We start from the raw sequence: 13614 nt of genomic DNA, 5'->3' as shown, positions 1-13614 counted from the left end.
GACAAGTATGTTAATAACTAGAAGAGGGGGGCAATGTGGGAGGGTCTGTCTTTGCATACCCAGCAGCAAGCAGAGTGCCTGTACCAAGTAAATGCTCCTTGATTGGTCATTTTCATTTAGCAGTGATTTAATTAGATTGCCTAGAAGTGAAGGAGCAGTTAGGGGTGCAGCTGTGGCATATGAAGGGATGAAGAAGAATGGATTGGATTGATAGAGGCCTTGAAGTTACTGAAGATCATCTAGTCCAAACTTTCACTTAAAATTAGTTTATCATAAACTAAAGAATTATGAACAAACACAAACATTCAAATACACAAATGTTTGTGTATGAAAGCATGAACATCTGTTATTTAGTTTGTCTTCTCCATTCCACAGCCCCAAACTATCAAAAGTGTTTTGGAATATACTTCCTTGGTCCCTGATGGCAGGGGTCTGACCATGTCACATCTCCCCACTTCAGTAAACCCCAGTGGCTCCGTTACCTTCAGAATCAAATACAAAACCTCTGCTTGACTTGTAAAGCCCTTCACAATTGGCTCCCTCCTCCCGTTCTAGTCTTTCCCCCTCCTCTCTTCCACATACTCTACAATCCAGAAATACACATCTTGTTGCAGTTCTTCCCCTCCATTCCCAGCTCCTTGCCTTTTGACTGTCTCCACACCTGAAATGCTTTCCTACTTCACTTCCACCTCCTGTTGGCCATCAAGACTCAGATCATGATCCCATCTCTGTAAGAGGCCTTTCCCAGTCCTCCCATATCTTGTTACCTACATAGTTATTGCATGTTGTTTCCCCCATTAGAAGATGAACTCCTTGAGGACAAGGATGTTTGCCTTTCTTGTATCCCTGGAGTTTGTTGACTGATGGTTGGAGGTCCAGAGTGGAAAATTCTTAACGAGTAAAGAAAGTTGGAATGAGTTTAGAGAAATAGGTGGTTCATTGGATCATTATTACAAACCAGTGGGTAGGCTTTAAAGAGCATCGTGGAAGGGAGAGCATCAGAGGAACTTGTGACTTAGGGCCTAGAATCAGTCCATTTATGTTCTATGAAATAAACACGATTGGAGCTGTACCAGAGTCTGCCTTTCTTATCTGCTTCCCTCTTTCATTTTCCTTTCCAGGCAGCTGAACTCTCCATCAAGTTCCTACCCCCACAACGTAGTCTAGAAGTTGTTCGGGCTGTAGGACCCCAGTTGATCGGAATTGGGAAGCACAGTGCGGTGAGCAGGGTGCTAGGGAACAGAGAGGGGAGTACAAAGAAAGGAAGTTGCATTGGATTAAGAGCAGAGCAGAGGTGGAGATACCTGAGCTCAAGAAAATACTTATGATGGGCTAGTGATAGGACTCTGGGAAAAAAGGGTGTATTACTGGAGAGATGACAGATAATCTCTAATGTGTAATTTTTAACTTTGTAGGCTGCAGAGCTCTACTTGAACCTAGACCTAGTTAAGGAAGCAATTGACGCTTTCATGGAAGGTGAAGAATGGAACAAGGCCAAACGAGTGGCCAAGGAATTAGATCCCCGGTAAATGCAAAACCCCACTCTTAGAAACCTCTCACTTTTTTAAGGGTGAGAATGAAACAGGGTATGACTTTCAGCAATCAAGAGGTTAACTGAAACACATGTCTCCTTAGGTATGAGGACTATGTGGACCAGCAATATAAAGAGTTTCTGAAGAACCAGGGAAAAGTGGACTCAGTGAGTTGCCAGGAAATGCCTAAGTTAGTGGGGTAGGAGACAGAATTCAGGGAGGAGCCAGAGAAAGCTCCTCTTATATCCCATGGAAATATTTATCTGCAATTTGCCAATAGCTTGTAGGTGTGGATGTTGTGGCTGCTCTGGACTTGTACGTGGAGCAGGGTCAATGGGATAAGTGCATTGACACAGCCACCAAACAAGTAAGTGTTCCCATCACCCCATCTCTAGCCCTTTGCTTCTACCTTCCTCTAATTCCCTGTTTGCCTGTAAATCTTCAGTGTTTAAAGCTAATCCACACTTGCCTTGTTTCCCCTAAATACATCCATGTTCTTCCTTCCAAATCTTTCTGGTCTCAAACTTCTCTCCACCATCTTCCTCTCTGAGCAGAACTACAAGATCCTGCACAAGTATGTGGCATTGTATTCGACCCACCTGATCCGAGAGGGTGGCTGTGCCCAGGCACTAGCCCTCTATGTGCAGCACGGAGCACCTGCCAACCCACAGGTACTGCCTCTTCCTGGGAGAAGCTGTACAGAAACCCTCTTTCTTCCTATAGACCTTTCCCACTCACAGCAGAGGGGATGATGATTAACCCATGGATAACCCAGCCTCTCCTCTCAGACCCTCCTTTCACCTGAGTGTCCTACACGTGCCTAGAGTCTACCATGTCCTAGAAGAAATGGTACTTCCTTTAGCAATGGATCTTTTGCTGAAATACACCCATATTTTGGGGAATCCTTTAAACTCAAGTCTTTGCTGATGCATCAGGAACATTCTTTCAGAGGCTAATCTTGCTACTGGAAAATCCCCAAAGTCTTAATAACTTCTCCCCAAAGAAATAAGTATCATCCCCACTCCCTCTTCTCCTTTGTCTTGTCTCAGTTCACTAGAGTCAGCACATCTGTGCTGCAGAAGCTTATGGCTATGCAGAGACTAACCCACATCTGTTTGAGAGAAAGGATTTGGAGTCAGCAAACCCGAGTTTCAGGCCCAGCTTATACTAGCTGATGTGACCCTGGACAAATGATTTAGCCTCTCAACTTTGGTTTCTTAATTGTGAAAGGGGATAATAATACTTGCATTAGGTTGTGAGGCAAGTGCTTTGTAAGCCATGAAATGTTATAAAACATGAGTTCCTAAGTATTCATCATTCTATTATTAACATTATTTTCCCTCTTCCATATTCCTTTGCCCCTGAAAAACCTATTAATTCTCCCCCTATACATACATACAACTTCAGTTTCTCTTATTTAGTTCCCCCTCCCAAATAATAAATCTCTTCTCCAATTCCAGTCTCTTACTTTTTTACTAAGATTCCTTTCTTTCTTTCCCACCTCAATCTCCAGAACTTCAACATTTACAAAAGGATCTTCACAGACATGGTGAGCTCCCCTGGAACCAACAGTGCTGAGGCCTATCACAGCTGGGCTGACCTTCGGGATGTCCTCTTTAACTTGGTGAGGGAGCCAGGGCCTTCCTTTACGTTACAGAACTACTCTCCATCCTGTTCTCAGTGTTCATATCATTCATCCCTTCTTACTCCTTTGGCCTCCAAACTAGGCTGGGATCTCACTTATTTTCCTCCTCTCCCTAGTGTGAAAACCTAGTGAAATCCAGTGAAGCAAACTCAGCAGCCCATGAAGAATTTGAGACAATGCTTCTGATTGCTCATTACTATGCTACTCGTTCTGCAGCCCAAAGCATCAAGCAGCTGGTAAGATGGAGGGAGATGGTGGAGGGCCATAATGCTCCTTTGAAGAAGTCATGTTCAAGGCTTCATCAGAATGCAAGCAGGTTTCAAGCTCATGTTTATAGCATCTTCTTAGATTCAGACAGGAAGCATAATTGCTTGGCAGCCAGGGTAGCTATGGGGAACCCACTACTTCCTGAGGCACACAATTCCAATTTTGGACAGCTTTAATTGTTAGTGATTAAATGGTAAATCAGATTAATAGCATTTTAATGTTTGCAGAATACTACCCTTCAAAACAACCATATAGTTAGGGAGCTGAGGGTACCGAGTCTCCCAAAAGTCATGTACACCTGTGAACCCACAGCTAGTTAGTGTGCACACCTAGGTTAGAATTGAGATCTACCCAGTGCAAAGCTAGGTCTCGTTCTACCTCATAGTGCTGCCTCTTTTAAAGTTTTACAAAGTTTGTAATTAGGTTTTAATCTGCCAGATAGGCATCTATTGGTACTAATTCTGTTCTCTATTTGCCCAGATTAAGTCTTGTCCCTCTTTCTACCTGACAACCCTTCAAGCCATTTGAAGACTGTTTTAATATATCCCCAACGTCTCTACCCACTGCCCAGCTCTCCTATTCTTGTAATGGTCTCTTTGATGCTTTCCTTAGCTATGTTATACCTAAGTATGTAATTCCTATGATCTCTCATTCTTCATCTCACAACATAATATTTGTCAACACACTGTCTTTATGTACTTAGAATCACAGGCTCGTAAAACTGAAAAGGACCTTAGAGATCACAGAATGTTAATTTAGAATGGTTAATTTAGAAGGATCTTCTCCAACCCTGTTCATTGTGGAAATGAAAAAACTGATCCAGAGAGGTTAAATATTATTAAATATTTGTATAGAGTTGTGTTTTCTGTGTCACTCATCTCTCTGAGACTGCAGCCTCCCTGGTATAGACCTTCATCCTTGGTTTAATTCAGTGCCTTTTAAATCATAATTCATAGGAGACGGTTGCTGCCCGGCTGTCTGTGTCCCTCTTACGACACACTCAACTAATCCCTGCAGACAAAGCTTTCTATGAGGCAGGCACAGCCGCCAAGGTGAGTGATAAAATGAGTGATGTGGCCAAAGTACCAGGAACCCAGAAGTGTAGAGTAAGAAGGGGACATGGGGTGAATAGAAGAACCAAGGGGTAAAAGCTCCTAGTAACCACAAGCTGCTTGCTAAATTATCCTTTTCTTTACTTTCCACCTAGGCAGTAGGCTGGGAGAACATGGCATTCATCTTCTTGAACCGCTTCTTGGATCTGACAGATGTAAGTCGAGGTAGCTGTACTCAGGAGAGTGGGTAACTGCACAAAGAACTCACCGTATTGGGTTAATCTTACCACTTTCTTCCGTGATTCCTCTAGGCAATAGAGGAAGGCACTCTAGATGCCCTTGACCACTCAGATTTCCAGGATACAGACATTCCCTTTGAGGTGCCACTACCAGCAAAGCAACATGTGCCGGTAAGGGCTCGGGCTTAGAAAAGCCTGACTGGTCAGGTGTTACCTCCTTTATGAGCAGGTAAATGTTAACATTTTCATTCATATTTCCCCATGCCAGGAGAGAACAGAAAGCATAGGGGAAATAGGAACTTTGCTGTGGGAGTTTCCTGAATTTCCTTAAGAGGAAGTGTGATCAGAAGAAAGGGAAAATTGTGCAGAGACCCTTGATTTGTAACCAGAAGATAGCCTGCTGTGTGACATTATGTAATCTGAGTTCAGTTCTGCCTACCATGCCCTACCTATGTGAAGTCTTATTCTTTCCAGGAGGCCCAAAGGGAAGAAGTTCGGGATTGGGTGCTCACAGTCTCAATGGACCAGCGGCTAGAGCAGGTTCTACCTCGAGATGAACGAGGTGCCTATGAGGCTTCCCTGGTGGCAGCAAGTACTGGCGTCCGGGCATTGCCCTGCCTTATTACAGGTACAAAACCACCTTTGTATGGGAGAAGGGCAGGAGAGGCATCTCCACTGTGCTCTTGTTTCTGATGGGTATAGAAAACGGGTAGTAAAAAACCAACTGCTCTTCTCCTCCCACCCCAGGGTACCCAATCCTGAGGAACAAGATTGAATTTAAGCGACCAGGGAAAGCAGCCAACAAGGACAACTGGAATAAGTTTCTTATGGCCATCAAGGTTGTGGGAGAGACTAGAGATGTGGATGAGGGTGGGGAGAACAAAAGTTTAAGAATGATATATCAAAAAGTCTGGTTGGGTGGTCTAGATATAGTAAACAAGATGGGGGCATTGAGGGATGGTGATAAGAATGCAATAAATCACTCAGCATGTCAGGGGTTAGATAGAGGATCACTTTTTGCCAAATCCCTTCCCCTCTACCAGGAATCCTGGGACATTCTCCTTACCAAGTTTTCCTTTACTTATTCCCACAGACCTCCCACAGCCCAGTATGCCAAGATGTCCTTAAGTTCATTAGCCAGTGGTGTGGAGGGTTACCCAGCACCAGTTTCTCCTTTCAGTGACCAGCAGCAATGGAGAAAGCACTAAGGCCCTGTGTTGCTGTGTTCTCCTACATTAAAGTTCTGAGAATAATCTGGATCACTCTGAATCACTGTTTCTTTGACCTAGGATCATCCTTACACAGCCAAAGACAAATCATTAATTAAGACCAAGTGGAAAGCAGATCCTTTTATTACAATTATTTACATCACAATCTGGGTTTAGTTTTTCTGTGGTTTTAGGAAGGAAACAAAATTTTCACCCAGGGCTTGTTAGCTCCAATCACAGGAACTGCTGGAGAAAGGGGGAAACTAATGTTGGTAAAGGAGTGGCAGGGTGAGAAATCAAAAACCGAATGGGATGTAGAAAAAACAAGAACAGCCTAGAGTGACGCTTGGGGATACATGTATAACTCTCTACCTTGCCCCCCCCCCCCCCCCCCAGTTCATTTTTTCATGACTTACCTGTCCTAAACCCAGACTTTCTTCGCTGTCTTGATTTCTTGGCTTTGCTCCAAAAGCTGTTCACTTTCCTGCCTTTTCCCTTTGGGGAATTCAGGCTCTCCTAGTTCCTGAAGCTATAAAAGAGTAGGGTTAGGGCCTTGGCCTAGGCCCAAGTTTTGAATCAGCTCCTGAGTTCAGAAACGCCCCTGCCTGCCCTATTTTCTCTTACCTGTTGCAGCAGTCCTTCCTCCCCACAGGGCTGGAACCCCCGAAGGGCTAGTGCAGCCCCACAACAGTACCCAGACAAAGTAGCTTCGGCTGCAGCCATGAGCACAGACGGAAGCCAGAGGGCCAGAGCGGTCTCCTAGAGGGCAGAAGACAGGCAACGGCCAGAGAAGCGTTCTGAGTTGGGCATTGGGGAAAGGACGCAAGGGATGGATTCAGACGTTAGAAGATGCTTACGTAGATTCGGGTGGGGTCAAAAGGGCAGTCGTCAGCGTGTGCCAAGGGGTCGGAGAGGCCCTGGTAGCACTGGGCAAGAAGGCGTCGGCCTCCATTGGCCACGGTCATCGAGAACGCCAGGAGCAGCCCCAGGGAACAGGCAGCGGACAAAAGTAGGTTCAGCAAAGACACGGCCAGCAAAGCCCAGTGCTGGGGGCGGGGCAGACAGTTAATGCATCTCCCCCACCCGCACAGAGCCGCGGTCGCTAGAGTGGGCGCCCGGCAGCCCCAGCCCCGCCCCGCCTCTCCCGCTCAGGCTCACCAGCGCGGCCAGGAGGAGGTTCCTGGAGGCCAGCAGCGCCACGAGTCCCGCGGCCACGCTCTGGGGAGACAAAGGCTCGGAGATGAGCGCGGTATTCCGGCCCGCCCGGCCGGCCCCGCCCAGTTCGCCGGCTCACCAGGAGGCCCGAGACCACGGAGACGACATTGGCCGTGGTGTACTCGGGCGTGATGCCCCCGCCGGGGTTCGCCACGTGCCGTAGGACGGTGCCGTGAAGCACTGCTCCCACCAACAAGTTCACGTGCCCCACCAGGATCAAGGCGAGGCCAGCGCGCATCAGCCGGCTGGGGCCCTGGACCGCATCTGCAAAGCAAGGAGCCGGTGGCAACAGAAGGGCCCCGGGCGACAAGAGGGCTCAGCCGGCGGCCCACGAGCCAAGGGAGCACACCACACCACCCCGGTAAAGTTACCGAATCGGCAGCGGCGCCCACGGCACATCCTGCTTGGAACGCCGCCGGCCACTCGGCCTTCCTGTACACCTGAGCCTCGCCCCGCCCCGCCCCGCCCCTCCCGGCGCTCTCAATTCTAGCCCCTCCCGGCGCTCTCAATTCTAGCCCCACCCCCTACCTGCGCCCCAGCCACGCCCCTTGCTCCCTGAAGCCCGACGGCGCCCCCTATCGGAGAAGGCGCGAAGAAACAGGCGCAGACATTAGCAAAAGTAGACTTTTATTAACAGCAGCAACTGAGTCACACAGCCCCAAGGGGCCACACTGCAGCACCCTCCCACCTCTCCAGACCAGTCCTCCCTAGCGGGATTGTGTAATCAGCTTCCTCTGCCTCAACCTCTTTCCAGCACAGGCTGGGCAGGCTCAGGGAAGCTGGCGGAAAGCCTGAAGGCAAATCAGCCACTTTGATACCCCAAAAGGGGAAAGAGCAGCTGAGTACCCCGGCTCAGTTCTGTGCAAAACAAGTAAACAAAGTGCAGGGGAAGAGGAAGAAAAAGGGAAGGGGAGTGATGATGCTCAAAACCAGAGCCTTCCACCTCCCTCTTAAATAATAAGGGGAGAGGGGCTGCACTGGGTAATACTGACTCCCAGAGAGGAAAGGGGGGCCAGAAGGGGCTGCAGCAGGTCTGATGACAGTAACAGCCCGGGGCATAGGAGTAAGCACTAGGAAGAGACGGTGACAGCAGCTGAGTTGAGGGTGCTGTTCCTGGCAAAATTGAACTTGCTTAAAGTCTCCTCCAACAGAGAGGTCAGACGACTCTGGTCAGCCTAAGGAGGGAGAAGTCAAGATGAGGTCTGAAGTAAGGGGTGGGGAGGGTAGGAGGGTAGGTCAAAATGACTCCAGGAAAAAGAAAACCTCACCTCACTGATGAAGCCCAACTGCACTAGCTCCGCAGCCAATTCTGGGATGTTTTCATCTACAAGTGGGAGAGAAAAAATGTTAAGACATTATAGATGAGCTGAAAACATGTACACAAAGGCCAAAGAAGAATATGCAACCCTCGTTAAATTGGACTAAAGATGCCTATGTTTTATTTCCCATTTAGCCAGAATGAATCTTGCCTCCTTTCCCACCCAGGATTGAGAGTCCTTCAAAAGGCAAAGATGACAGCCCTATTTCCTGAGGGGAGAAGACAGGTATGGAGGGAAAAGGAAGCCATACTCACTGGGCAGCAAGTCACAACTCAAATGCCGATTCAATTTGTCCTCAAGTTTGAGCAGGAGTGTCAGCTGAAATACAACAAAGTCAGGAAGGGAAAGGAACCCAATCCCCACCCCAATCCTACCCCAGCCCCCCCACACACCCCTCCCTCCACACACACATACATACACTCAACTTTGTCCCCTGGGACTCACATGGTGTTTGACTCCTTCCTCTACTGATTCAATGTTGCACTGCATCAGCACCACCTAAGGGGGAAGAATATAAACTCCAAAGAACCTCTTCACCTATGAAAGCCTCTTGGGACCTTCCCCTGGGACATACTACTTACTCCAGGGGAGATAGGACATCTATCTTTTAGTATTTGAAGGTCTGTCATACATAAAAATGTCAAAACCTCAAAGGGCAGGCCTAGGAAGAAGGGATATTACTTGCCAACAGGTAGATTTAAGCTGAATATAAGGAAAAACTTTCTAATGATTACAGAGCTGTCCAAAATGGGTTTTGGAGTTGAACTAGATGAGCTATGAAGTACCTCACAATTGAAAGTCTATAATTCTAACATGTCTATTGATATTTTCTAATTTCCTGTAAAATTCAAAGATATTTTTATTTCACAAATCACCTTCACCTTCTAGATATGAGCTGATACTCATATAATACTTTACCTAAATGCCATTTGAGCCTTATAAAAATGACTCTGTGACTATAGCACACATGTACTCTTGGCTTTCCCTCACCTTTCGAGTCTCTACTTCAGCTGGCTCAGGTGTTGGAGTCTTCACAGATGGGGGCACTACAGGTGAAGTTACCTCCTCTTGTTGGGGCTGTTGGGGCCGAGGCAGCCCAAAGGCCGTTAGGGGATAGATTCCGTTTCTGGAGTAAGATTAAGTATGTTAAACAAGGATTGCAAAGGGCCCCCACTGGCTGGGGGCCTGCTTCCCCATACATATTGTATCATTCCTCCACCCCCCTTACCTTACATCTTCAAGGAACTTATCCAATTCCAGAGCTGGTGACTGAGAATACCTTGAGAAAGGAGGAAAAAAGGGAAAGGCAAAATTACTCACACACTCAAATACAACCACTCTTGTGAAACATTTAGTGATCCTTGGAGAATCCTTTTTTTAGCCTCCACACATAAACCCAACTAGACAGCTTATGGACATTCAAACAGCTTGTAGATAAAACAGAATGCCCATTTGCCAAGCACTCCCACTATCCCCCATACCTGGAATGAACTCCTTCCTTGCAATCCTCTGTGCCTCTGAGGCCCGTTCTATCAAGGCCCAAGCCAGCCTCTACCTTTCTCCATGAAGTTTTCTCCCTCACGCCCACCCTGAGGTGAAAGTGGTTTCCTCCTCAAATCTTTCATAGTGCCTTACACAGACCTAGTCTTTTTTTCTATTCTCTCACTTCAGTTAAATATTTTTGTGTAGGTCTCTCCTTCTCTGGTCTCATTGGACTGGAAATTCCATTGTCTCTGATGTAACCACAGCACTACACAACATCTTATGTCTTGGTGCTAAACTACATTCAACACTTCATAGTCACTCACAGGGTCCGATAAAGTTCCCTCCCAGGTCCTGGAGGGATTTCTGCCAGTACAGCATTGGTGTCCATGTTCTTTGTGATCTCCTCTAGGGCATTTTCTGGTATGAGGTCTGGAGGACACAGACAGGCAGGTCAGAGTGTAAAGTTATAGGAGGTATAAGAAACAAAGGCATCACAAAAGGCTTTTCCCCCCAGAAGTTATAAGGATAATAAACTTGTGGGGAGAGCAAGAAGGTGGTATTTGTCACATATTAGGACCCCATAATGCTGTGGGTAGAGACTAGGAGTAGTGTGGAACAAAATAATCCCTTGGGGGAAGAAGAGAAATTCACAATGATGTCACAGTGGCATAGCTATAGAGGCACTAGAGTGGAAGGATATCCTAAGTAAAACTTACGTTGGTGTCCCACAATGCAATGTGCAGCAAGCAGTTTGAGTGATGGCACCTCAAACAGTGCAGGGTGGAAAAGTAGTTCTCTGGCTGTAGGTCGACGAGCAGGCTCAGGTTGCAGGCATTTCTGAATGAACTCCTGAAGAATGGAGGGATTTAGGTTCTTTGTTCATGCTCCCTTCTTTTCTGGTTTCTAGCCCCAAGATTTCTCAACTTTTATTTATCTTATAATCCCTTTGCAGTTAAGTCACAGAAGCTCTTTCCTCTACCATCTCTCAGTAAACTCATTCTTCTTAGTTGACTCCCAAATTCTATTAATCTCACCTTTCAAATTCTTAGAAATGTTCTTGCTATTTAATGTTCCTCTCCTAGTTCCTTTCTTGATCTTGACCTAGCTGGTTTTCACCTTTTATGGAAAACTTATCTTAAGGTCTCCATCTTTTTGCCACCCAGTTCAAAGGTCTGTTTATATAGTTGATCATCTATCTACTGTATTTAACTGAAAGTAAGTTTGGTAAAGGTTCAGAAAAGAAATAGATTATGGAACAAAAGCCTATGCCTTCTTCAGTAGTTTTCCTGGACACCAATCCTATTTCCCAATCTTGAGACCTTAAATTAACATCACTCCTGAAATATTTCTGTCCTGAAATTCCATTCATCAAATCCCACTGTTATTCCACATATAGGCTTCCTCTAAAAGGCAAACTTCTTTTTAAAATTTCTGACACGACATTGACATGCCATGGACTTTCAACACTGAAATTATCCCTGATTATCTGATCCACATTTTAATCTATCAGTCTCAAGTCATATCACATCAGTCTATCCCTATACTCCTAATCTCTGACTTCTATACCATCTTCACCTACTGAATTCCTCATGATTCACCTTCCTCCATGTTTGCTCCTTTCTAGTCCACCTCCACTTCATCTCTGCTGTTCATCCTCTCCATCTACCAAATCACACCCTTCCTATTAAACTTCAGAACAGTGTGATATATTTCCAATTGGGTAGGTACACGAAATAGTAGAATTAAGGGAAGGAATCCTAGAAATAGGAAGTTGACAGAAGGTGGTACAATGACTAAAGTGCTAGACTTGGAGCAGGAAAAACTTGAGTTCTAATCTAACCTCAGACATTTACCTAAGTGTAAGACCCTGGACAAATTACCTAATCTGTCTCAACCTCAGTTTCCCTATATGTAAAATGGGGATAATAATAGTATCTACCTCTTAAGTTTTGGGGATCAAATGAGATAAAAGGTAAAGCACTTCACAAACCTTAATGTACTTATGTGAAAAGGCTGTTATTAGTAGTTATTATCAAAGAACACAATGTCTCTGGAGTCAGGGAACGTGGTTTAAATCCTGCCTCTGATGCCTACTACCTACATGGACTTGGGCAAGTCAATCTAACAGCATCTGTTTCCTTTTTTTTTTTTTTTAATGAGGGAGTCACATGAAATGGCCTCTTCCAGCTATAAAGCTATGCCTATGATTGGGGCAGAAAAGAGACCAAGGGTTAATGATCTTGAAGTTGCTCACCCTCTGAAGTGGGTCCTCCAGTAGCTGGATGGCACTACTGATGGCCTCCTGTGGAACATAGGAGGACTCTCCATTTCCCTGAATCTCCAGCACTGCCATCTGGGGTGGTTTAACAAAACAGAAAAAAGATGCTGCCTGAGGACCTACATATTACAATATGACCCACAGGCCTCAGGAGACTGCCTGATCCTCATCCATCTTCTCCTCCCATTTTCCCTCATCTCATCCCTTATAGAATCCTTACCTCCAATGCACACATGCCGAAGGAGTAGATGTCCACTGCTGTTGTCACATTAGTGACTTCTGGGAAAGAGACAAAGCTCAGGGTGGATAAAATGATAGACCGAAGGAGCCCTGAATTTGTTCTCTATTTGGACTAGGACTAGAAATCTGACACACCTTACTTCTTGTATACCAGTACATCAAATAGAATAGGGTTTCTGGGATAGGGAGTCAGGGGCTGGAAGAACAAGGGAATAAAATCCCTCACCTCCATACTCTGGGGCAAAGAAGTGTAGATTCTTCTGTTCTTCCCGACAAGTCTTCACATGATTGTTAATGGTGTCAGGAGCCACTGGGAGTGGGAGAGGCATCTTCAATTTGGTGGTCATCAAGAATGCACAGCTCCAACCCAGACAAATCCCAGCTTTCACTAGGAATCCCATTCCCAGTCCACTCACTTACCCACCCTGAACTATTTTGTATAGGGACCACACTGTTACACAGGTACATCCCCTCCTCTCAGCCCTACTTGTCCTCATTTTGTGTTCTTTCTCCACTGACAGTATAGACACAAAGGCATCATAGCTATATGAGACCTTGGGTTGGTCAGTAGTCAATCCTTCTAAGGAAAATCCTTCAAGGGCCCTCCCACCTCCCTAAAATAGTAACTTGCCTATGTCTATCTCATCCCCCATCTCAATGTTCTCTAAATCTGGTGTTGGTTGTGCCCTGATTTCTTCCTCCCACCCATTCCACTGTTCTGTAGTTTCTAGCTTAAGCTGCCAACATGGGAGAGTAGGAAGCCCATTCTGGTTTTTTGTGTCAAGGTGGGGACCTTGGGGATTTTGCTGAAAAAAAAAAAAAAAGGCAGGAAATGCCAACGCATGACAAAGTGTATAGCTTTCTTCTTACTCCCCCTTGGCTGACAGATTCCAAAGAAACTGAAGTCCAGGAGTGAGCTAATAGCCTTGAATAATGATCCTACCTTTAACCTATCCTACTTTCTTATTCCCTGGCCCCCAAAAGTATCCCTCTGCCCTGCACCTCCCCCAATTCCCCAAGATCCTGCCTGCCACAGGGCTGAGTGAGGAACCAGGGCTGGGCCCATTTTTGGAGTCACTCAGGTCAGAAGACAATGGCCACAAGTCACAGAGAAGCTGGGGAGCACAGCATGGT

At 46.1% G+C, this 13614-nt stretch overlaps 4 protein-coding genes across 5 annotated transcripts in view; 2 read left to right on the top strand and 2 right to left on the bottom strand.

The window, feature by feature from the left end:
* IFT172 (intraflagellar transport 172) overlaps nt 1-5994 on the top strand; it is a 47098-nt gene extending 41104 nt beyond the window's left edge. The window contains exons 36-48 of the mRNA XM_069072080.1: nt 1122-1220; nt 1416-1525; nt 1636-1699; nt 1813-1899; nt 2087-2203; nt 3046-3156; nt 3294-3413; nt 4401-4496; nt 4652-4711; nt 4808-4906; nt 5210-5363; nt 5483-5574; nt 5829-5994. Of these exons, the coding sequence (XP_068928181.1) occupies nt 1122-1220; nt 1416-1525; nt 1636-1699; nt 1813-1899; nt 2087-2203; nt 3046-3156; nt 3294-3413; nt 4401-4496; nt 4652-4711; nt 4808-4906; nt 5210-5363; nt 5483-5574; nt 5829-5918 (1299 nt within the window). The 3' untranslated portion in view covers nt 5919-5994. The remainder of the gene's footprint in view (nt 1-1121; nt 1221-1415; nt 1526-1635; nt 1700-1812; nt 1900-2086; nt 2204-3045; nt 3157-3293; nt 3414-4400; nt 4497-4651; nt 4712-4807; nt 4907-5209; nt 5364-5482; nt 5575-5828) is intronic.
* Nucleotides 1-13614, top strand: part of EIF2B4 (eukaryotic translation initiation factor 2B subunit delta) — an 89195-nt gene that overhangs the window by 8657 nt on the left and 66924 nt on the right. The window lies entirely within an intron of this gene.
* KRTCAP3 (keratinocyte associated protein 3) lies at nt 6070-7664 on the bottom strand. 2 transcript variants are annotated; one of them, XM_069072090.1, is made up of 7 exons: nt 7530-7664; nt 7238-7422; nt 7102-7161; nt 6801-6989; nt 6568-6702; nt 6360-6472; nt 6070-6189 (listed from the first exon to the last, which is right to left on the bottom strand). In XM_069072090.1, exons 1-6 carry the CDS (start codon nt 7555-7557, stop codon nt 6365-6367), a joined length of 705 nt encoding a protein of 234 aa, XP_068928191.1. In that variant the 5' UTR covers nt 7558-7664; the 3' UTR covers nt 6070-6189; nt 6360-6364. The 2 variants fall into 2 exon arrangements, with proteins under 2 accessions (XP_068928191.1, XP_068928192.1); XM_069072091.1 differs by having other exon boundaries at nt 6070-6186.
* NRBP1 (nuclear receptor binding protein 1) lies at nt 7769-13286 on the bottom strand. Its single transcript, XM_069072089.1, has 11 exons — nt 12707-13286; nt 12461-12519; nt 12217-12315; nt 10679-10811; nt 10286-10391; nt 9706-9756; nt 9468-9603; nt 8922-8975; nt 8732-8795; nt 8427-8482; nt 7769-8333 (listed from the first exon to the last, which is right to left on the bottom strand). Exons 1-11 carry the CDS (start codon nt 12879-12881, stop codon nt 8229-8231), a joined length of 1038 nt encoding a protein of 345 aa, XP_068928190.1. The 5' UTR covers nt 12882-13286; the 3' UTR covers nt 7769-8228.

This window comes from Petaurus breviceps, unplaced genomic scaffold (assembly GCF_028583685.1).
Source record: "Petaurus breviceps papuanus isolate PSGF00001 unplaced genomic scaffold, PetGlider_PUasm1.0 90845, whole genome shotgun sequence".
In the NCBI taxonomy this organism is placed as follows: domain Eukaryota; kingdom Metazoa; phylum Chordata; class Mammalia; order Diprotodontia; family Petauridae; genus Petaurus; species Petaurus breviceps.
This window is presented reverse-complemented; position numbering and strand designations above follow the sequence as displayed.